Raw genomic sequence first — 25,402 nt, forward strand, 5'->3', positions numbered from 1 at the left:
TGCTGGAGCCCATCTTCTACATGTATACAACAAAGAAGGTATGTCTTGGTGTCCTGATGTTCTTCAATGGGTATCAATGGTCGTAATGTGCACCAGGAAAACATTCCCTACACCATAACAATGTACCCCACTGGACTGTACTGATGACACCAAATAGGATTGTCTTGTGTGCTGGCAAACTTTGTGGTATCTTCTGTCACCTGTTCAGTCTGTCCATAAGGCTCCAGAAAGTGCTGCTGTTAAGGAAAATATATGCTGCATTGTTTCTATTCCAAAGAAAGGTGACTCTTCACCTAATGACTATGGACCAGTGGCACTTAGGTTTCACTTCATTAAGACCTTTGACTGCCTAGTGCTGGACTATGTAGGTCCTCTTGCGTAAGACCACTTGGGCCCACTGCAGTTTGCCTATTAGACAAAGATTTAACTGGAAGATGCAATTATCTATTTGCTCCAAAAGCTTATTCTCACCTGGACAAAGCATGGAAGCATTGTGAGGATTATGTTTAAATAGTTAATAAGCAGCAAAAACTGGTCACTAATTAAGAAAAAAGTTAGAATGAAAACTTGGAGACCCCTGGTCTATAGCCATTTTTTGGTCCAACTGTCAAATTATTAAAAGGGATTACGGTAGGTCTGAAGTAGATTAATACATTGTTTAAGCACTAAATACCCCCAAATGGTCATTTCACTCCAACGCAAACAAACAGAAAAATATGAAGCTAAAATTACACTGTCTAGATCAGGCTTTACGGTATATGTGAACTTACTGTAACTACTGGATCACTAAGGGAACCAGAAATGGTACAATAAGACCAGCTGAGATGGTATATGAGTTTGAGGAGCTAGTGACTGCAATTAAAATTGATGTTTCTGGATATCACGAAGTCATTCCAAAACAAGGCCCTAATGGTGGAAGGAAGTCTTAATATCTTTGCCTTCAGAGTATTTGCAATATGTTACCTAGAAGATACAACAGATATTATGAGAGGTGAAAAATACTGTTGCCTGATGAAACTAAAATGCAAAGTGGTACGTTTAGAGCAAATCTTATAAAGCACATAATTCAGGTTGCAGAATATACATTACAACACTTGATGGTGGTATCAAAATTATGGAGATAGTTTTTAGCAAAACAGACTAGATAAATATTTGTTTCCACTGCCAGCATACTGTAACTAGGAAGTATAGAGTGATTCTGGAGAAATCTGGTCAAAAATATATTGACAGAGCAAGATTGTTGTTGATTAAATTAAGAAAATAGATATTCCTTAGTGTCAAAGTCAGTACCCTGGACTTAACTACCCTTACAATTCTGTAACAATACCATTAAAATTAATGTCCACCACTATTCAAATATTTATATATGTGTGTGTGTATGTATGTGTATATCTTCTAGTAGTGGCCGGCTCTTATTGATGCCCGTTTCCAATAAACGGCGGGTTTGAAGAGATGTTGTGACAAATAGGCGCCGGTCTCCAATAGTAGCCGGTCTCCTTTAAGCGCCGGTCTGTAGTAAACGCTGATCTCCAATGACCCACCGCCTTTTCCGTACGCTAATCCTTTTTTCGTACCACCTGGGCTACTGCCCTCCTGCAGTGAATCATACAGAAAGTACCTTTTCATGTCAAAAATGTTTTGTCGTCAAGATGCTATCGAGGAAGGGAGAAAGTCAAAATGAAATTTCTTTGTGTACATTTTGTCCTTTCGTCTCCACGTCAATCATAACCCCACAGGGAGGGCAGAGGTGGGTGGAAGGGGCGGGAAGAACATGAAAATGCCATCTTTGACACGTTAATCCTCTCCTTTGACCAGGGCATGCAGGAGAGATATATTCCCACTAATCCGAGGCAGAGGGCCGAGGGAAGGGGGAAGCATGACGTCAGTAGTGGGGAGCCGGGTAGGGCCTTCCTCACTGTCCTTTTTCACTAATACGTGGGCAGAGCTGCGGGGCACAGCTAGTGTATATATGTGTATATGTGTATATATATATATATATATATATATATAGTTTACTGTCAAATAATGCAAAGAGTATGCGACACGTGTTTCGTCCTTATTTAGGCTCATCAGGCGTACACACTCCACTGCTTCCCCTCGCAGGGATCAAACCTCTGACGTCAGCGTCAGAGGCAAAGCCCCTTTACGCTGTGCCATGGCGTGTGGTTCGTTTATTTGACAGTCTGGAGATCGGAGTAATTACATTCATAGAATTCGTAGTCTGAAACACAATCTAATTGTATGGGTGGTGGACGTTTGCAGACTTACAGACCAACCACATGCGTTACCTGGTAGGCAACCACCCATACAATCAGATCGTGTTTCAGACTACAAATGCTATGAATATATATATATATATATATATATATATATATATATATATATATATATATATTTTTTTTTTTTTTTTTTTTTTGGCGGGTCGCCAGAATCCTTACCTGGCCATGACGCCCTGAGTGTGGAAGGACTGGGAGAAGAGAGTATTTGTGGGACAGTTTCTCCCCCAGGCTGATAGGGGGTAGCCCCCTTGGTTTCCACCGCCATATATATATATATATATATACACATACGCACACACACACACATATTTATATATACACACATATACACACTCACATTTATATACAGTACATTTATAAATATATATATATATATTTATATACACATACATGTTTTTTTATACATATTTTATATATGAAAGCTGAAGCAGCAAAAATAGACTGATATTGGTCCATTACAAAGTGTGAAGTGCAAAGGTTTAATAAAGACTAATGTAAAAAGTACTGACCTGACAGAATGGATACCCCTCAAAAAAGCATCTCATTAAATTAAAAAACAAAAACATTAATGGTTTTGATTTTATGTCAGTGCAGTTTGCTATTAAATTTAATTCTTTTAAAAAACATTTTAATATCGAGAATTACAAAAGCTGTCCCGAGTGCTGTAGCATGAACATTTTCAGTCTCCTGCTCCTGGCTTATTTAGTTAAAGAAAAAATGTTCTGGAGTGCAAAATCTGCATTTTTGTGTCTATATTTTCATTATATTTTGCTCAAGCCAAACAAAATAAATTTAAAGACACTTGCAAGGGCAGTTATAACATTAAAGCATCCTGTTTTCCTGAATTGTATTAGTAATCAAAGCATAGTGACATCTGTTGCTGGACTAAATTGGTTTACAGCTTGGGACAGGAAGACATACAGATGCTTCGAATTGTATCTGATTACTTTATAAATGGTGAACAGAAAGAGATGCCGTAGGACTAGAAATTGCCAAACCAATTTACAGCTTGGGAAAGGAAGACTCTTAAAACATCAAAAACTGCATTATTTGGGAAATGGACATACTCAGATTAAAGAGTCTGAGCAAATTCATTCATCACATTGACATCCGGTGAATCAGGTGTATGTAACAATTGCGTGTTGTGAAACTCCTGTGGAATTTTAAAATAATTAATATGATGGACTAAACAATAAGAAGGGAGTGACACCAGAAGAGGGCGAGAGTGATATCAAAAGGAGAAGACTGACTGATGTCAGGAGAGGGTACCAGCAACGTCTGATCATCAGCTAAAGCATTCCATGAATATCGATTGCTAAATCAACATCATCCTGGGGCATTCATCTTTGATATCTTGCTATCTACATGTTCTTTTATGCTTTTTTCTACTGGTATTATTGTGGTTTAATAAATACCACAGCTTTTAACTTTCTATACTTTGTCTTCATATCTAGACTGATTGAAGTAATAAAGTAGATAGTAAGAACATTTGGAGCAGTCTGAAGTTTGCCATACTCTTTGATCTGCAAGGTTTATTAAGGCTGAGGATGAGAGCTCCATCCAATAGTAGGGAACACTACTTAAAGTAAGGGATTTTTGGTTGATAAATGGCCTATAACCTTGGATGTTGAGTCTTTGCATGTTTAAATATATTTCTGGAGACCAAAGTAATATTTAGGTCTGAGATATATTTAAAACATTGTATGTTGTTTGTACCAATAATAAGTAAGTCTCTTGGAGCACTAGGGAAAGCAGACTGTGCATGTGTTATTCATATGGTATTTGTGTGGGTTAAAGTGCTAGGAAATAACTTGCATGTTTATACGTCTTTCATATTTTATTTCTGTGTTTAGGTTCTTATGGTGCGACAATAGACCAACCTTGTAACAAACCTGATGAGTACACTTATTCCTGAAGAAAATGGATAAAGGGTAAGTAGAGGGAAATTTCACGATAATACAGATACATATTGGAAAAAAAAAATTATCAAAAGAGCAAGAAAACTTACCACATACCCCATACAGTATTTTAATATTAGTCAGATCCAAAAGACATTGAAGCTGTTTTGATTCAATGATGCTAAGAAATCGAACTCTTTGGGTCCCCTAACATTTACTATATAGTCTACACAACACACTGCAGGCAGAGGACATTTTTCTCAAATTACACAAAATTAATACATTTAGTATTGGTATAAGTAAAATGACTCCTAGTTATAAAATACCACTATATATAGAATGTATGGATGGCAAAGATACAGATTATACTGTAAATCAAGAACCTCCAATGGTAAATCATAGGTATATATATATATATATATATATATATATATATATATATATATAGCAAAAAACACTTTTTACCTGCACTCAGTTTCTGTATGCTTTGATCCATCTGAACAGCTGTAGAATTTCCCCTAAAAAGAAGATACTTCATTACATAAATATTGACTCTTGGCTAAAGACAAAAACAAATTCTTGAAGAAGGATTTTACTGTGAATTTTATATGTACAGTCCAATGATAGGAGTAGAAGTGATGATTATACACAATAAATATTTTAGAACAATTTTATATTGGTGATGCTTTGCTTCTTGCATTTTACTGGATATCAAAAGTGACCTCCCCAGTTGACAAACATCTTAAGTTTTTATACAAAAAAGTTAACAAATGAATTTTTATCTGAAATCAGAACTCTATACTAATAAATTCTAGGAGTTATCCTGCATAATATCTTTACTGAGCAAAGTAATTTTCTATTAAAGCCTTTTGCTGTCTTACCTTGAACAACTGGACACCAATGCAGGCAAACATGAACTGTAGTAACGTGGTAACGATCACAATATTTCCAATGGTCCTGATTGCCACAAAAACACACTGGACAACATGCTATGGAAGAGAAAGCATGCAGCAAGAACACTCTTTAATTTAAAATTCTTATTTGAAAGAATAGTATCATAAATAGAATTAAGAACCAGTAACATTGTGCATACTCATTATCATTCATTTCTGGATAAGATAATGAACTTAATTATAACGTTGTGATTTGGTTTGCATATGTATTTTAGACAGGCAATCACAGTTAATCTTGACACAGATTCTTTACAACAAATTTTACTTGCTGTCTTAAATATGCAATTTAAAAATTTATGAATGTAGTGAATACTGGAATACAGGCCTACTGAAGAGACTTGGGCATTTACACTTAAGCTTCAAGGGGTCATAGTATATATCTTCAGCTTCTGTATTACGGTTAAAGCAACTCATAACAAACAGAAAAACCGTAAGACCACAATTCTTACAAAACTCACATTACTCTCATTAGACATTGTTGGCTGTCTGCTTAAAAGGAAACTGAAGGTCAGACAATACACAGAAATTATTTAGACAAAGGAGGTGATATGAATTTTAATCATGGAACACTAGGTATAAGACAGCATTCTGTAAAAGATCATAAACATAACCTGATGAAAATTCAGTGACTGAACTTTGTCCATATGCCTCCATAATTGCAGTAGTATAGGAACACATACATGTGTGGACTGACATTATAAAGCAGTAAAAAAAAAAAAAAATCTTGATGAGCATCTGGTGAGTGCAGAAGCCTTTATATCAAAAGAGCTAGCAATCAAATGTGTGTATTACTCGGTAACATCCATTTCTACTTCTAGACACTACTGTCAGAATGATAAAAATTAAATGTTCAACACACTTTTAAACTTCTGGTGAGCAACGTAGCTAAACAAGTACTTGTAAAACTATCATTCAACTTTTAATCCCATGCTTTGTGCAAGTTTCTCACTAGCACTTCAATAATCTCCATTGATTGTCATATTTAAAGCTTGCATGAAAACCCTCTATTACATTTTTGCCTGTCTTCCCGTTATTGTATTAATTTAAACACTCGCAGTTAAACACCTAACATCCAGAGGGTGACTTTGTGGTTTTAAAACTGTGGCTTTCAATTAATCATGGTTTTTACTAAAATAAAATACTGGCAGGTAATCTTAGTATACAGGTATCCCTGATTAAATATGTGGTTCTTGTGTAGTGCTTAATCAGTACAAAAATTTTGACTTTGGTATTGAAACCAACTTTCGAATCTCAGTATTAGTACCAAAATGATACCGAACTAAACAACTGATACCCACCTGCCCACAAACACACTTGCTTTCCTGTTCAACTGCACTCCACAAGTCAATACGAGAAGCATGGGGGAAGAGATGCAGCGTTTTCCCAATTTTAGTTTCCAGTGTGCCTATATAAATATATTTGCTCAAAGTTTTCTTGGTTTGGGTTGGTCTCCCTTGGTAATTTCATCTAGATGTAATATGTATATTACATTGGAGAGGGGATATGGGGGGAAGAATTTGGGTGACTTTGGAGTTCCAATCATGCTAAAAAATGACTGAGCACGAGGTGTTTGAAAACTAAAATTTATTTCTCGTACCATAATTAACAAGCTGCTGGTACCATACCATTTTAACAGTTGGATTTTTTAAAACTTTTTTAGTACTAGTAAACCATGTAACCCTATTCCTGTGTGACAGATTTAATCTTTGACCATAACGTTTTTTGCACCCAGTGTTGTTGTGATAGGCTCTTGTGACCCTACATTGAATTATGAGGATTTAAAAATGATGCAGTATGGTAAATATGCGGTATTACAGTAAAACGTCTATAATGGTGCCTACTCTTAAACACAGCACCTAAAATAAACAGAGTGCTGTAGTGGTAGGTAGTAGTTATAGTAGTGTAGTAGGTATCTTTTTGTAGCCTATAACACTAATACAACACTGTTTTCAGGGACTCAATTTCTGTTGCACATTCTTCCCCATTTAATAGCAAATGTGCCCTTACTCTAAAGGATGCATTAGTAGGGACACAACAAGAAAGCTTCAATATTCTTTTTTCTGAACTAGTACATCCGTTATTAATTGTGTTCTAAGCATTAAACAAAAACTGCAAAAAGGTATTAACTTACTTAGAAAATACTTCATTTTATACTTTAAAGTTCTTATTAGCTGGACCCACTCTGAAAACATCACTGCAATAATGTATCTTTAACTTAACCTTTTCAAATATACTAGTAAACTTTAAGGAAACTTTTAATAATATATTTTAAAATCAATCTTTCTGATCATATATTATGCAACTAGTAGTTGATCAGTGAATATTGCCAATGTGTTTTTCGCAGCAAATGTGCTGTGTTCGCCAGTGACCTTGTTCACAGAGTATTTTCCTGGAAATTCACCAAGCTTCTGGCTTAGGCAAACATTTTTTTCTAAGTACACCATGATGCTTTGCGAGGCCAAGGTGACATCACAAATGTATAGTAGCCATTCTCAGAACTTTCACGCATGCCTACCGTAACATCGTTGCTGACTTGGCCATCTCTGTATCGCAAGCACAAGGAAAGAAAAAAAAAAGCCATTTCAGCTACTGAAATGTACTAAAACCGCCCCTCCAAACCGTACATGTAACAGTGCCGCAAAAATATCTTTCACGTGTCTAACCTTATTTGTTTTTTCTGCTTATGGTTGTTCCAAACCCAGGGGCTTTCCAATTTCCATATGTAGGTTGTCAGTGAACTTAAAAAGCTAAAAATGTGTCCCAATGCCACACAGATTGAGAAACACTGCCAGATTTACATTTACATTTTTAATGTAGTATTACTAGTATTGCCAAAGGCCGTATAACACTGATCACTGAGCCCTGGCGACACAGCACCGCAAGGCTAATTATGCATGTAAATGAGCCATGTGCTCAGCACACTCTTAAAACAAGCCTAAAAGTAGCCCTCCACCTACCCTCATAAGAAAACACTAGACACGCTGTTAAATAATACAAATAAAAGATTTATCACTATTTACAAGGTGTTCTTTATTCTTGATGGAAGAAGAAGAAAGTTCAAAGCATATGCACAGATACATGGGAAACAAAAAAAAGACTTTCCCACTCTACCTGGAATCGTGACTTCAGACAGTGGTGCCAGTCGAACGCTAATGCTTTGGGTCTTTGCTAATGTGTGCCCTAAGACTTGCACTCTATTGACGCAATTATTTAAATTTTATTTCCTTATTGCTAATTTGTGGCCATTTGTTGTATTTTATTTGTGGTATTTGTTCCATCTGCAACTTTTGTTGTTTGAGGCACAGTGGAGCAGTAGTTAGTACTACTGCCTTATAGCCCAGATCAAATATTTGTTCAATAATAATCGCTTCAGAATTGTCGGCAGACGTTTCCCTAGCCCTCAGGGACACTTAAAAGACCATCGCATTATTATAATCCACTCAGAAATAGTTCTTTTCCTCCTTCCCTATTGACCTCAATGCATTTTGCAGAACTGTCTGCAAACATTTGCATGATTTTGCTGAACTCAAGGCAAAGCGAATTCATCAAGGTTCACGCATCACTACCAGCTAACTGTACTATCTGTCTAAGAAAAGTTGAAATCCAAGTAATTATTGTTTGCAATGCACCATCTATTGGAATGAATTTTGCAGTGCATGTGTAGGTGTGATGAGAAAAATATAAAATCTTGAGAACACAACACAAAGGGTGCTCTTCTTTAAGGTTTGCCAATGAAATCTCTTAATGTGACTTTCATCCAGTTCCTAATACAACAAAAATGGGACTCCACAAAACTGCATATCATTATTACGTTGTACCTGTCTCTTCAATGCTAATGCTGGCTACAGTTTAGCATCATGAAAACTAACAAATGTATTAACATTAACATTCTCAACTTAATCTAATTTACAGTCACAGGGGACCAGAGTTTATCACAGGACCTGGCATAAGGCAAGAAAAAGGTCATGGAGAAGGCATCGGGCCATACTCATGGACACAGCCACACTCACCCTCTTATCCATAGTCACATGAAGCCAGTTTAGAATCACCAATGAACCTAACTACACATTCTTCAGTGCTTTCATCTTATTAACATGTTATTTCTGGTAAAACTGAACAGAAGGTAATAACCAGTAGGCTGGGAAGATTCTTAGAACTTGTACGTTCTTGTTTTAGTAAACTGAGTAGGAAACATTAACATGGAAGTGCAAGATTCATTCATATGAGTCTGATGCTGCAGCTGCAATCCACAAGACTACCTATGATATTCTAGAAACAGACATAGAAACAGGATGACGTAGCAAGAGAGAAAGAAAGCTAATCTAAATTGCAACAAGCTGGAAGCACTAAAAGTTCACCAGTTTTACTGTAATAGTATTCAATAGCTAGATTATGAATTTTTTAATATGGATTTAATTCTTTGAATAAAAATCAAACAGAAAAAGAACTGAAAACATTGCACCCTCCTTAACAAACAAAGAGCCAAAATTAATCAAACGTGATCTTTGTTTTTGTATATTTCCTATTGTGTGCTTATGTAATAAATCAACTCTAAATAATCCTTGCACTGTTAATAAGTTGTATTATTTTGTTCCTTAAATCAAAACACAGTGGTTAGCACTTCTGCTTCATACCACCAGAATTGTGGGTATAAATTCCATGCCTGTATTACCCCAGTTCCTGCACTAGGCTTTTATCCAGGGATTATGTTTTTCATCCCAGATACTAAAGATGGGCAAGACAGGTTATCCAGCAATTCTGAACTGGTCCAGTGTGAGTGAATGTCTTGTGTGCATGAGCATGTCCTGTGATGGACCAGCACAACACTGAGGGCTACAGTATATACAGAAATCCCTCACTTATCGCAAGAGATAGGTTCCAAGGCCGACCGCGATAACTGAATTTCCACGAAGTAGGGACACCATATTTATTTAATTATTGAACGTGTATTTGGACGTTTTTAAACCCTCCCTGTATTGTTTACAACCCACCCTTTACTCTATTAATAACAGGGACAACTGCTAAGCAATATGAAATTGGTAGATAAGTTTACACTTACTGTATAGCGAAGTACACGTAGCTATATATGACGTGATAATGGTGATGAATATGCTGCGCAGTAAAAACATTGTGATCGGCAGTTGCTGCCGCTGCTTCTTTTTCACACACAGCACAGTGTAAAGTAAACCCCTTTTATTAAAAGAATCAAAACAGTTGTCCAAAGTGCAGTAGAGCATTCAGTAAATCTTTAAATAAATAATCCTTAAAACAGTTGTGAAGTGGAGGTTTAAAATACACAAGAATAACAATCCTTTAACACGAGGTTAAAATGTCAACAGAAAGCAGTCTTTAAAAACAGCGTCAGCGTCTGACCTGCTTCTCCCATGCGGGCTCTGCAACAGGCGAGACGCTCTTAATGCAGCTGACCTTCTCTACACTGTCCTGCTACAGCTGTTTGGCTCGCCTCACCGGTCATCCACCTTCCGGTCACTCTTGCCCTTCAGAATATTCTGCGAGAGCGACCACTGCTGCTACTCCTCGGGTGTTGGCCATACACCCAAGCTACCTGTACAGCTGCACACGAGCCTGCACTCGCTCACTCGCTTGCACCGACTCGTCTAAAAATGCTGAAAGATTATCTTCACGTTGCTACCTTCTGTGTGCAGCTGCTTCGTGAAGCGACATGCTGCACGGTGCTTCACATACTTAAAAGCTCAAAGGGCACGTATTGATTTTTGACTTTGTTTTTCTCTGTCTCTCTCTCTCTCTCTCCACTGCTTCCTGCCTCCCCCTGCAACCTCCGTTTCATCTTTCCGTTTCATCTTTTACTTCTCCTCTCCCCTTAACCGGCTCGCGCTTCTCTATATATGCGGGGAGGACATGGCAGCTGCAGCCCATTAGCCACAGGAACAATCATGGATGTGGGCAGTTTCCCACCTGTGCACTTAGGTGAGAAACGCCCACACTGCAGATCACCCTGCGGCTCGCTACAGCTACCACGCCCCCTCGCTAAGCCGCGAGCGCGGCGATTATTTATTTAAAACAAAACGGCCTTTGCTGGAAGAACTGTGGACCCATAACACCACAGAGATACTGTGGGATCTAGGCATCAGTCAAAGCACCAATCACAGGCCCGATTAGAAAGCGGGAAGCTGTGATTTGTCGTCTCCCTCCCATGTAACAATCACAGCCCAGTGTTACAACGCACTTAGTCACCGAACTTGTTTTGTTGTTCTTAGACTAGGAAATACTACTACATGTACTATGTTTAAAAAACCGCGAAGTCGTGAATCCGTGAAAAGTGAACCGCGAAGTAGCGAGGGATTACTGTATACTGGTTACTCATTACTATGATGTGAATAAACAGGATAGAAAATTGTTTTTTTTTTTATTTTTTGATTTGAGACTTTTCAATTGTCTCCTGAAACAACCAGTAGCAACACATACACTAGTAAGGTTATGTAGGATAGACTGGAAGTATATGTTTTGCCAGTCTAGAAACCAAATCCTGCCTTAGAGAACTGCTGCCACACACTGTGCCTTCCTTTGGAATGTGATGCGTGAGGCCTTATCTGATAAGATGAGTGATACTAGACCATATAACAGCCAGGGACATCTCTCTCTCGGGCTTGAAAAAAGACTAAGTTCTCAACAAAGATTCATAAGTTAAGCATGAGTAACAATGACAGAAAGAAATTTGCACCAGTGGTCAACCAAAAGAATGGGCATATGTGCACCCAAGAAGCTAATGCCAAGACCTCTATTCCTCCCTATAACCTTTGTAGCAAACTAACTAATGGCTCTTCTCTCACTGCACTACAGCTTGATCTGACAATAATTTGGCTGCCCATATTAATAATAATAATCGGTGTAACTGTAACTAAAGAGAATATCCTTCACAAGGTTAAGCTCTGGTTATTATGAGTTTCACAAGTTAAATCCAGTAAGAAAGGGCAGAGCAACCACCTCACACATGCATGCACCCACACACTGAGAGAATGAACTTGGTGTGGTAGGCATTAGTCAAAGCCAGAGCAAAGGCTAGCTGCTAACCATCTTAATATCCTGAATTGAAAAATTAAGATTCATAAGTTGTATACCTTTCCCTATAAGAGAGGAATGTTCTACCAAAGCCAAGTGAAAGAACTGATAAGTTACATGCCTTTTTCTATAGGAGAGAAAAAATAAGTTTGAGTCTTTTTTCCATATATATCTATATAAAAAAACTGTATATATCTATATATTTGTATACATTAATCTTCTATTATCCGTATCCGTATATTATAAATAAGTGGCAAGCATGTCTGAGTTATTTGTGAAAGTAAGTTTTCGGCCAAGTTTCGAATCACAACACTGTTAATGTAGACTTTTGACGATCTATGAACCTCACTCTTAAATTGTACAGATCTCTTCATATTTCTAGTGTCCCAGGCAGAAAGTGAAACAGAGGTCCTACAACCCATTACACCTGCATTAATCTGCTGCCCCTGGGGTGGATTATTTGAAATTAATTTTCACTTTTCCTACAGTTATTATAGGTAACTTGCCCAAACACACAAACTGAAAATTCACATCTCAGTTTGCATCTGAGTTATCACATATCTTGAACTGTTCCGTATGTGTGACATTAATATTATCACAGCAGCACATCATGAAAAGTGTATCTAAATAAATCATTATTGAACTTGCCAGAAGTGCCAAAACAAACAGAATAACCAAACAAAATACCCAAAATACTGAAAATGATAAATTAGGGCAGAAACTGTTTAAAAATACAATCAAAATACCCCAAAGCCCAACCATGATGATAAAGCAATTAATACTGAGTGCACATATCTTTGACAGTAATAGACAAAGCAGTGGGCTTTATAGTCTATTCTCAAACAAAAGGGACTGTAACAGACATCAAAGCATTAGATAGGGAGTTGGTCTCATCTACTTCGGGAGATGGATGTCTGAGGCGGAATTCCGTTAGCAGCGGTGTTATTTTATCTTTCTTTACTTTTTTACACTACCATCCCGAGGTATCCTGTATTTACTCAACCCAAGGGGCTTTAATTGCAGTATACTGTATGCAAGTGTATACAAGCATGAGCAGCAGAAAAAAGGCTCAGAGGGAAATGGAAATGGAAAGTTTAAGATACGGCCTTGCCAGAGACTGACCTGAAACAGATAGGCAAAAGAACAGATCTCTGGGGACCTGATGCTACAGCATTGGCTCCAGCCGAGACAGAAGTCCGAGCAAAACTGCAAGTGAGTTGGGCCAGAAGAACTTGTTGATTCCAGATGGTTCACTGTAACTGAGAATGGCCTTACTATTTGGTGGCACTGACTCCAACCAGGCTTGCTATCCTGCCCACGGAGATGACCAAAATGAACAGTCCATGCTGAAGGTAATAATTACTGCAGTAACTACTGCTCTCTCTCTGGGGGGGGTTGGTTGAGGGGATATAAAGGAGCTAAGTAGTAAAATAAAGGAGCTAAAGAATAATATAAAGACAGTTACTAATGACACAAATGATATAAGGAAAAGATATAAACGACATAAACATGACAAATGAGAAGCTGCTGCAGGATATAAAAGACCAGGAGAAACATTTAAATAATCGCTTTGAAACAACCTTTAAAGGCATGCTAGAAAAAAGTGAGAAAAAAATACCAGAAAATGCAAGAAAGTTTTAATATTAGAGCACTTGGTGATCAGGTTGAAGACATTAAGCAAATGTTCATGACTGGTTATGAAATGGTTGAACAATTGGAATCCACCATAATGAAAAAGCAACAGCTACAAAATCCAGAAACAAAGTGCTTGGAGACTGACTAACTGTGCTGTAGGAATTGAAGGTCTTTCTGAAAACTGTGAAACTCCAAAACCACTGAAACTATTCTTTTTTTTTTTTTAATATTTTTATTTTATTAATTTTCATTGTAATCATTCCATACAAACAGATCAATTTATAACCCAACACATTTGAAGACAAATCAAACCCCACCCCTGAGAAGGAGAGCTTAGCTAAAGGAAAATTGCTTTAAGCTTTTTAATAAGGCAACATTAGACAAAAGAAGGGGAGAAGTAAATATCTATATAAATAAGAGATGGAGAAGGGAGTTAAATGCAATAATAGTTAATTCTCTTATTCTAAAATAATATTGATTAAATCCTGCCAAGTTTTGAAAAAATTTTGTACAGATCCTCTAACTGAAAATTTGATTTTTTCCAATTTCAAATAATATAAAACATCAGTTTCTCACTGACTTATAAGAGGAGAATTAGGATTCTTCCAATTTAACAAAATAAGTCTGCGTGCCAAAAGTGTAGTGAATGCAATCACCGTTTGTTTGTCCTTCTCCAATTCAAGTCCATCTGGAAGGACACCAAACACAGCTGTTAGTGGGTTAGGAGGGATTGTGATACTAAGGCTGTCTGAGAGGCACTTAAAAATTTTTGTCCAAAATGATGTTAGTTTGGTGCAGGCCCAGAACATGTGACCCAGTGAGGCAGGAGCTTGGTTGCAGCGCTCGCAGGTTGGATCCTGGCCTGGAAACATTTTGGACAGTTTTAAGCGAGACAGATGAGCTCGATATATAATTTTTAGTTGAATAATTCTATGCTTTGCGCATATACTTTCATTTATTGGAGAGCAGAGCAGGGAATATAAAGAAGTACTACAGGATTTTACTTCTATTGCAGACCAAGCCTGTGTATGTGCATTTATTTGTGTCCAGGTTTTTATGGCTTGTATGTTTGCTGCCCAGTAATAAAACTGAAAATTAGGTAAAGCCATGCCACCTTCTGCCTGAGGTCTTTGTAGGATCGCTCTTCGGATACGTGGGTGTTTTGAGTTCCAAATGAATGAGGTTATTATTGAATCTAACTGTTTAAAAAACGATTTATTGATATATATTGAAATGTTTTGAAATAAAAAGAGAAGTTTAGGAAGGATATTCATCTTAACGATGTTAATTCTTCCGGCTAGAGTGAGATGAAGGGTTGACCATCTATGCAAGTCTTGCTTAATTTTTTCCATACAGACGCCAAAATTTTGTTGATAAAGAGCTTTATGTTTACTTGTGATATTTACCCCTAGGTATTTAAACTGATCTGCTATGGTAAAAGGTAGGGTGTACAATCTAATATTATATGCTTATGAATTCACTGGAAAGAGTATACTTTTATTCAGATTAATTCTAAGACCAGATATCTTTTGAAATTCTGTTAGTGCTGTTAAAACAGCAGGGACAGTGTTTTCTGGGTCCGATATATATAAGACCATATCATCTGCATATAAAGAAATTTTCTGTTCCAGTCCTTCTCTGACAATCCCCTTTATCTGATGAGAATTTCGGCAGTGAACCGCCAGTGGTTCAATAGCGATTGCAAACAACAGTGGCGACAAGGGACATCTTTGTCTGGTACCACGTTCTAGTTTAAAGTAGTCTGAGCAAATTTTATTAATACAAACTGAAGCTTCTGGACTGGTATACAGTAGTTTAATCCAAGCACAAATATTCGGGCCAAACCCAAATTTCTCCAATGCAGTGAAAAGGTAATTCCATTCGATCATGTCAAATGCCTTTTCTGCGTCTAATGATAGTAATATCTCTGGGGTGTTTGATTTTGCTGGTGAATATATAACATTAAACAAGCGTCGGAGATTTGAAGATAGATGTCGGCCTTTAATAAATCCAGTTTGATCTTGTGATATTACCGAGGGCAGCACTTTCTCCATCCTTCTAGCTAGGATTTTTGAGAGTATCTTAACATCATTATTCAGGAGTGAAATTGGTCTATATGATGCACATTGTAACAAGTCCTTATTTTGTTTAGGAAAGACGGTGATTAATGCTTGTCGAAATGTTTGAGGTAGTATTTGGTGGTCTTTAGCTTCTGTAAATGTTACCAATAAGAGTGGAGCTAGCTGAGTGGAGAATTTCTTATAAAACTCTACGGGGTAACCATCAGGGCCTGATGATTTCCCGCTTTGTAGTGACTTTATAGCATCTAGTAATTCTGTTAGCGTTAGAGGTTTATCTAGTTTCTCAGCACTTAAAGCATCTATTTGTGGTATTTGTGAATTATGCAGAAATGCATTAGATTGCGTGTTGTCTTCTTTGGGCTCAGTGGAATATAAAGACTTATAGTAATCTCTAAATGTGTGCATTATTTTATTATGGTCGATGATTTCTTCTCCATTCTTGTTGGTGATTACTGGTATTGCATTGTGAACTTCTTGTTTATGAATTTGTTGAGCTAAAAGCTTATTAGCTTTTTCTCCGTGTTCATAGTAATGCTGTCTAGACTTATAAATAAGTTGTTCAGTTTCTTTAGTTGTTAAGATGTTAAGTTCTGTATGCAGGGCCTGCCTTTTCTTGTGAAGAGCTTCACTTGGACGCCTGGCTTGTTCTTCATCTATTCTAGTAATTTCATTTCTTAGCTCTGACACTTTCTTGGTTTCTAATTTATTTCTATGGGAAAGATATGAAATAATCTGGCCTCTTAGGAAGGCCTTTAGAGTTTCCCAGAGTGTTCCTGCAGAAACCTCTGTAGACGTGTTTGTCTCTAGGAAGAAGCTGATTTGTTTGGATATAAACTAGGGGGCTCCGCCCCCTGCTCGCTTCGCTCGCCAACCCCTGGTGTTGGGAATGACAAAGAGCGTGATGTATGAATGAGATATAGAATAGTGTGACGGTGTAGATGATGCAAATAGAAAGCAAACAATAAAGTGTGTGGCACAGTGTAAAGGTTTATTGGAAAATTTCTTTGTACACGCCGTTTAAGTGTAAAAGGTAATTCCAGGTCAGAACTTGTAAGGTCAATGAAGATGGTCATTATCGTGATCAGAGTCAACTTTGTCAGAGCTTAGAAAGAGTTGTGTCTCTCCAGGAAGTAATGGAATGACTTGGGTATTTATGTTTTTTACACATTAATATTTTTTGGACCCAATATAGTGCGTTGTGTTAAAAGGGGCATTTGGTCTAATGAGATTGCTGTTCCAAATCTCTCTGTACCTAAGTCGTCGCAGATAAAGGCTTGAGGAATTGTAATAATATGTGGCTGAAGTCCATCTGTATTGGTGAGTGTACCATCTCTCAGTTGTAATAAGCAATTGTTATGATCTGGTTCTGGACATCATATCTTTTTTACTAACTGTATCTTTTGAAAGCAATGCCAATTGTCTGCGTATTTTAAGGTGCACTGAACAATAGCTGAGTGCATGGAATCTGGAAGAATAGCTAATCACTGTTTAAAATCTCCTCCTAATAAAAGTACCTTTCCTCCAAATCGAATATTATTATTCATAAACGTTTGTAGAAGTTTATGAATGGTGTTGAGTAAGTGACTTTATGCCATTGTATATTCATCAATAAACAACATTTTTTGAAGACGGATGTCACGTGCAGTGCCACCGTTAATGTTCATAGTGGATACCGATTTGTAGGATCTAATGTAGTTGATAAAGATTTCACTGTCAGGTACATCGTCAGTTATAAGCTTCTGTAGATATTCAGTATATGAATGTAAAGAAGGCAGTCTAATTTGACCCTTTTGACAACAACGTCTAAATGTATTACTTGTATTGCCAGTTGTTTCTTCAGGGAAGTGAACTGAATGACAATGATTGCAAATGACATTCATTAATCCGAATGAATTTTCCCGGTGTATGTTTTGCTTGTGCCGTTTGAGAGGCGCGTTGTTGCATATGTAGTATTTGGGACGTGTTGTTTTGGAGCTGTAATCGATTTGCCTGTGCTGTGTGAGACGCCCGTTGTAGCCTTCCTTGCCGTTAACGTATGTCTGAGACGGGAGGTGTTTCGTTTTGAATCCGTGCCTGTTGCGATGCAGCACTTTGATTGATAGTTTGCGTCATGTGGATCTAGGATGTAGATTTGTGCATATTTGCGTTGTTGATTTGTTTCAGGGTGCACTGTTCCAATGCGATGCAGTATTTGTGCACATATGGGAAAGCAGTATGGGCCATTGCCTTTTGGTGGCCTGATATTTACTAAAAGCAAATGAACTATTGTAGGATCTAACGCAGTTCATAAAGTTTTTACTTTTAGGTACATCATTAGTTAGAAGCTTTAGTTGAGCTTTGCGTTTTTGGAGTCGAGACATTTTTTCTTTTAGAAATATGGATAAGTAATAAGGAGTATTGCACTCACTGTTAATATGGAGACTTTTCTGCGGTTGAACGGTTAATAGTGCCTTATTGTAATGAGATCCACCTATGCTGCATAGCCGTCTATTTTGTTGTTTCTTTCGTGTTCGTGTGTTTGTTCCTGTTATCCTTTCCTTTTCGTTATGTACCCGTGACCGTGTATTCATGACTTGTTTCTTTCTCAGCATCCGAAATATGGATAAGTAATAAGAAGGGTCGCAGTCACTGTTAATATGTTTCCTTTTCTGCAGTTGAACGGTTAATAATGCTTTATTGTAAGGAGATCCACCAATGCTGACACCTATGCTGTCTAGTGTGAAGGTGCTGACGTTCACTTTAGAATATGTGGCTTTGGGTGTGACTTCTTATGGATGTGGGGGGGGGGGGGGGGGGGGGGGGATTGTTGAGGATTGTTGTCGCGCGAGCGTCTTCTTTCTTTTTGTGTTCCTGTGTCTTGTTGAATCCCCCTCTTTGTGTGTGTCCCGTCCCTCGCTTGTAGGGTCTGTGGGGTGGTTTTGTGTTCTTTTTTTTGTGTTCCATGGGCTTGTTGAATCCCCCTCTTGGTGTGTGTCCCGTCCGGTGCCTGTAGGGGGGGGGGGGGAGGAGGGGGTGCCTTGCTGTTGTGCGCGAGCCTCTTTTTTTTTTTTTTTTTTTTTTTCGGGTCTAGTTTCGTGTGCAATGTGTTTCGTGCTTTTCCTGCGTTTGACTTTGCGCCTCATTTCTCCTTTTTGTATGTGCGCACTCCTTTTTTCTGTGGTCTTGTCCACCACTCGCGGCCCCTTATCCGCCTTTGTCGCCCTCTTTTCTCCGCCTTTCTCCGACTCTCGCGGACTCTTTTTGCGCCTGCGCCTCTCGCGGCCCCTCATCCGCCTCTCTCGCCCTCTTTTGTCCGCCTTTCTCGGCTCCTCAGCCGACTCTCGCGGACTCTTTTTGCGCCTGCGCAGTACGTCTTTTTGCAGCTACGGCCCATGGCCGGATGTGCCTGCGTCCATCATCCGGTTTAGCATTCTCGGTTAGTAATATGGATTCTGTGCAGTTCTCGTCTGCCAATAAAAGAGGGTTAAGACGCCATCTGCGAGGTGAGTACGAGGGGCTTATTGATTTTAGCTCCAAGACTAGAGGGGCATGGTCAGAGATAACAATTGTGTCATATTTGCATGATTTAATTGTAGGCAGGAAATTATTATCAATAAAAAAATAATCAATTCTTGAGTAGCTATAATGCACTGGTGAGTAGGACGAATATGTTCTTGAGTTTGGGTTAAGAAACCTCCAGGGGTCTGATAAGTTGTGATCATTTAAAAACTGTGTAATTATCTTTGCAGTATTAGATGTCATCCCCCCTGTCACGGGAGTCCTATCTAAGAGTGGATTTAAAACACAATTAAAGTCCCCAGCCATTATAATTTTATGAGTGTTCACATTGGGAATGGATGCAAATAGATTTTGCATGAATTCCTTATCATCAACATTGGGTGCATAAACATTTATCAAAATCATTTTACTGTTATATAAGTTGCCCATGACCATCACATATCTCCCTTCAGGGTCCGACACTACCTCTGATGCTACAAATGGAACTGTTCTATGTATGAGAATTCCCACCCCTCTAGTTTTCTTTATAAAGCTAGAATGGAACATTTGGCCAGTCCAGTCTTTTTGTAATCTGAACTGATCCTTGGTTAGTAAGTGGGTCTCCTGTAAAAATACTATTTTAGCGTTTAAGCCTGTTAGGTGAGAGCATACTTTCTTTCTCTTTAATTCGTGATTCAGGCCTTTAACATTCCAGCTCACAAAGTTAACTGTCCCATCATGGAGACATTGATTCTGAGTTTTTAATGTCATTTTATAGTTTTAATTGGTAATATGGCAGTTTTAATCTTAGTTTCAAGATTCCCCAGGAGTTGTTGCATGTTAGCCTGTTGCTGCATTGATATTTATAATTATAAGGATTATAAGAATAGATTAAATATAACCTGCTCTCCTTCTCTCCCCCCTTTATCCCCCCACCCCCCCATTTTGCCTCCCCACATGAGGCTAGACCCCACTTCGCGATGTTCCAGTCCTCTGACATACGAAGAGACAGAGCACGTCCAAAACAAAACAAACCCCACCCTGCAGCGGCGTTACAGAATTAAAACAGAGATATCTTTTACAGTTAAATCCTTAATACTATCTGCCGAAAATGTTCTCATTAACAATATTTAAGCTTGAAATGATCTTCAGCGCTTTTAAGTTAAGATATTAAGATTAAAAAAAAAAAAAAAAAAAAAAACCCTGGGAGTGATTTTAAAAGCTAGTCTAGGATAAACCTGGTAATTCATACTGTAATAGTATAATGGTAATTGTATAAATAGTAGAACAAGCATTAAACCAAGGGTATGAAGTTAAACAGTCTACTTTAAGGTATAGTAAAATAAAAAAAAAAAAGGAATAAAAAAATAAATAAATAAAACGAATCCTACTTTAATCACTTCCACATTTTCACACTCACGTCTATAACTCTATAACTCCGATTAAAACATAAACATATAACATATAAAGTCCAGCTAAAAAAAAAAAAAAAAAATAAGATGTATAATTATAATACCAGTCTCTTTAAACATGGATCCAGCGATCAGATCATAGGTCTTTCCCGTGCCTTGATAGAATACGGCTCTTTAATTTTAATTAACTTTCAAAAAAGTGTCGGAAACAGCTTCTTTAATTCTTTTTCAGCTTTTTCTTTGCTGAAGAAGATATAATGTCCATCTTGAACTTCCACTTTCAGTTTGGCAGGATACAAGAGGCTGTATTTGATATCGGCTTCCCGTAGCATCCTTTTAATGTCGTTGTAGGATCTGCGTTTTGCAGCTGTTGATGGTGAGAAGTCGGGAAAAATACGAATAAGATTATTTTCGAATATAATCTCTTGCTTGTGTCTGAGAAGTGCCATCACATCAAGCTTACATCTTAGTCGTTCTTAGCGGACAATAAAAGACCTAGATTTAAAGGCGCTTGGTATCTTTGTGCGATAAGCCGTGGCTATCTCATTGTCGAGTTTAAAGTCATCTCCAATTATTTTAGACAGTAATTCTACTGCAAATTTCACTGGGCTTGAGCTTTCTCGTTTCTCAGGTATACCCTCAATTCTTATATTATTTCTTCTGCACCCATCCTCCAGGGCTGCAAGTCTGTCTCCAAGTTTTTTGTATTCCGAGTTCGCAGCTGTGGCTTTTTCATCGGCGTTAGATGCCATTTGTTCCGCTGTTTCCACTCGAGCCGTGAGTCCCTGCTTAACGTCTTCCAGCTGATCTGAAACGTCATTAATATGATCATCAAGCCTTTTCAGTTTGGAGTTAGTTTCTTCAATGTGTTCCACTAATTTCTCCAACATGCCTTTAAAGTTCACGTCGAAACGTTCAAATAGACGCGTTTCCTTATCTTTGTTATCCTTCTTGAGCTCAGTGGCCACCTTCTTAAGATCATTTGTGTTATCTTTCTTAAGCTCCTTCATGGCCGTAACTATGGCAGTGGACTGTGTAGCGATCATCTCTTTCAGTTCGGACAGTTCGCTTCTGCTTTCGTGCTTCGCAAGTGAAAATGCAGCTCCTGTTACAGGCTCGCGATGAGTAGATGAGAGCACGTCCTGCAGAGCTCTTTCTAGTCTCGAATGATCCTCAGAAATCGGCGATCCCTCGCGACCTGTATCACTTGCGCCTTCGCTCCCATTCTCACTCTCGACTGGAGACGATACAATGGAGCGGGGTCCCAGGAATTCTGCGCACTCTTCTGCCTGTTCTAGGTCAGTCTCCGTGATGCCATACCTTACACTTGCACTCAGGCCGGAAGTCTGTCCGGACTTCGATGCAGCTTTAAGTTTCTTTTCCGGTTCTTTCTGACTTTTCTTCTTGTTACTCATGCTTGTATATTGTAGTGGAAGTTCCTTGGTCGGGTTAAATACAGGATACCTCTAAATAATATGAAATACGTGGGAAAATAAAGCCGCTGCTAGCGGAGCTCTGCTTCAGACGTCCATCTCCTATAAACGGACCAAACCAATTCAATTCAAACTATTCTTTAAAATAACTGGAGAGGACTTTGAATCAGACACCAAGATAATAGCAACTTACCACATAAGTGGATTGAATGCCTCAAAACCCAGAAGCCTTACTGTTCATTTCGACAAATTACAACCTAAACTAAATTTGACGTCACATCTCAAAGTTAAACAAGAGATTACATTTGAAAATAAGCACATCCACATTTTCCCTGATTTCTCACCTTCAACAGCTTCTAAACATGCGTTAAACAGCGCTTATGCAAAGCCAAAATCAGATATAGCCTCTTGTATCTTGCTAATTTTAGAGTGAATATTCAAGGCAAGTCCTACATTTTTAGTTTTCCGGATGAAGCAGAAAAAGAGCTAAGAAAATTGATCCAGACACCTTTTGAAATATGATTGTGAGTTACATCATGTCCTGGCCAGGCAAATAAGATTTTACCTCCAATCTAGTCTATTCACAATGAGACTTTTGCTGTCATTTTATATTCTATTCCTTTCTCGGCTACATTTACATTTTGATTATGATTATAACTTGTCCAAAGGGGAATGTTTAACATCACATCCTTGGCTCATTGTATTAGGATTGTACTATCATATGTTATCTGCTTCTCCATAGGAACTGTTTAACATCAATCCCTGGGTTTATGCTTTCTGGACTGTTTAAGATTATGTTCTAGGTTAATAGTATTTGGGCTGTTTTGCTAACAGATATCTACTTTAATCTTTCTACACTGCTGCTGGGAGGCTTGTTTTGTTTGGGGCGGTAGAACGAGAGCAAGCTATTTCTAATCTATCCTTTTTACCCCCACAATTGTAAGTACAAACACAACAAGAGTCTTCATAGCCGTAACTCCTGGCAAAATTGGAAATTATGGTTAAAGCTATCTTATGTAGTAATGTACTACCTAAATTTATGACTATAAAATGTCAAAGTTCAGAAGTAATGTCTCTATTACCAAACAATGACCAACAACTTTGTGAGCTGGAATGTCAAAGGTCTCAATCATGAATTAAAGAGAAAGAAAGTATTCTCTCACCTAATAGGTCTAAATGCCAAGATAGTATTTTTACAGGAGACTTTCTTATTAAGCAAGGATCGGTTTCGGCTGCAAAGAGACTGGACTGGCCAAATATTTCACTGCAGCTATACAAAGAAAACTAGAGGTGTGGGAATTTTAATACATAGAACAATTTCATTTGTTGTATCAGATATACTATCTGACCCTGAAGGGCAATATTTGACCATGATGAATAATTTATTTAATTGTAAAGTGATTTTGATATATGTCTACTCACCCAATGTGGATGATTGAAACTTCATCCAAAATGTATTGGCATCCATTCTTGAACATATAATGGTCAGAAACTTTAATTGTGTTTTAAATCCAGACCTGGATAGGTCTTCAGCTACAGGGGCGATAACATCTAATATTGCAAAAACAAGTTTGTAATTGATCATAACCTCTGATTATGGAGCTTAAATCACTATACTCCATATACTCATCTCGAAGCAAGCGTCCCCTTGTTATTAGCTGAAAAGAACTGTACAGAATTTATATCCAAGCAAATTAATACATTTTTTTAACGACAATTACATCCTCAGAGGTTTCTGCAGGTATACTCTGGGAAATTTTGAAGGCATATTTAAGAGGACAGATTATTTCATATCTCCCACAAAAATAAACTGGAAGCCAAAAAAGCGTCAGAGCTAATCAGTGAAATTACCAGAAAAGATCAAGAACATGCCAGGTCTGCAAATGAGGTACTTTATAGGAAAAGTCAGGCTTTGCAATCAGAACTCAACCTTGACATCAAAAGAAACAGAACAACTAATTTTTAAATCGCAACATCATTACTGTGAACATGGAGAGAAGGCTAATAAGATTTTAGCTCAATAAATCCACAAGCAGGAATTTCGCAATGCAATATTTGTATTTACCAAAACAGACAGAGATAAAATCATTGACCATGAAAATATAATTCACACATTTATATTCTACTCAGTTTAAGGAAGACATGACACAATCTAATGCATCACAGATACCACAGCTACTGCTAGATATCCTCATTGTAGAGGAATTGGATAAACCTCTGTCACTCTCAGAATTACTAGATTCTATAAACTCACTTCAGAGTGGGAAAGCAGCAGGCCCTGATGGCTACTTTGATTAATTTTATTTAAAAAAAATTAAGTTAGCTCTCCTTTCATTAGCAACTTTTCTAGAAGCCAAAAGCAATGAAATTCTACCTCAAACTTTTTAGCATGCATTAATTACTGTCTTTCCTAAGCAAAATAAGGACTTATTACAATGTATATCATACAGACCAATCTCACTTCTGAATAATGATGTTACGTTACTCTCCAAAGTTCTAGCTAGAAGGACTGAGAAAGTGTTTCCTTCAGTAATATCATAAGACCAAAGCAGAATTATTAAATTATTAAAGTCAGACACTTGGCTTCCAATGTTCAACTTCTGTTTAATGTAATATATTCACCCATAAAGTCTAACCCCCCAAAGATATTATCTTTGGATGCAGAAAAAGCATTTGATATGGTTGAATGGGGCACCTATTCACTAAATTGCACAAATCTGGGTTTGACCCGAACATATGTGTATTGATTAAAATACCATATACCAGTCCAGAAGCTTCAGTTTGTATTAACAACATTACTTCAGACTACTTCAAACTAGAACGTGATACTAGACAAGGATGCCCGTCACCACTGCTATTTGCAATCGTCATTGAGCCATTAGCAGTTCACTTTCAAAATGCATCTGAGATAAAGGGAATTATCAAAGATGGACTTGAACAGAAAATATCACTATATGGAGATGTTATGGTACTATATATATCAGACTCACAAAAGTATATGCCTGCAGTCATAACACCACTAGCAGAACTTCAAAAAATATCTGGAGTTAAAATTAATTTGAAAAAAAGTGTGCTTTTTCCAGTGAACTCTCTAGCATGCAACATTAGATTGGACACCTTCCCTATAATCATCACAGATCAGTTTAAATGGTTAGGGATAAACATCACAAGAAAATATAAAACTCTTTTTCAA

General features: G+C 37.6%; 1 protein-coding gene across 8 annotated transcripts in view; it reads right to left on the reverse strand.

Moving 5' to 3' along the window:
• The window catches only part of cacna1c (calcium channel, voltage-dependent, L type, alpha 1C subunit), a 1,063,887-nt gene that overhangs the window by 164,331 nt on the left and 874,154 nt on the right, over nucleotides 1-25,402 (reverse strand). For all 8 annotated transcript variants that reach the window (XM_051921415.1, XM_051921414.1, XM_051921413.1 and 5 more), the window contains 2 exons: nucleotides 5,059-5,166; nucleotides 4,643-4,695 (listed from right to left, as the gene is read on the reverse strand). In XM_051921415.1, coding sequence (XP_051777375.1) covers nucleotides 4,643-4,695; nucleotides 5,059-5,166 — 161 coding nt within the window. The remainder of the gene's footprint in view (nucleotides 1-4,642; nucleotides 4,696-5,058; nucleotides 5,167-25,402) is intronic.

Source organism: Erpetoichthys calabaricus, chromosome 18 (assembly GCF_900747795.2).
Source record: "Erpetoichthys calabaricus chromosome 18, fErpCal1.3, whole genome shotgun sequence".
NCBI classification, from domain to species: Eukaryota; Metazoa; Chordata; class Cladistia; order Polypteriformes; family Polypteridae; genus Erpetoichthys; species Erpetoichthys calabaricus.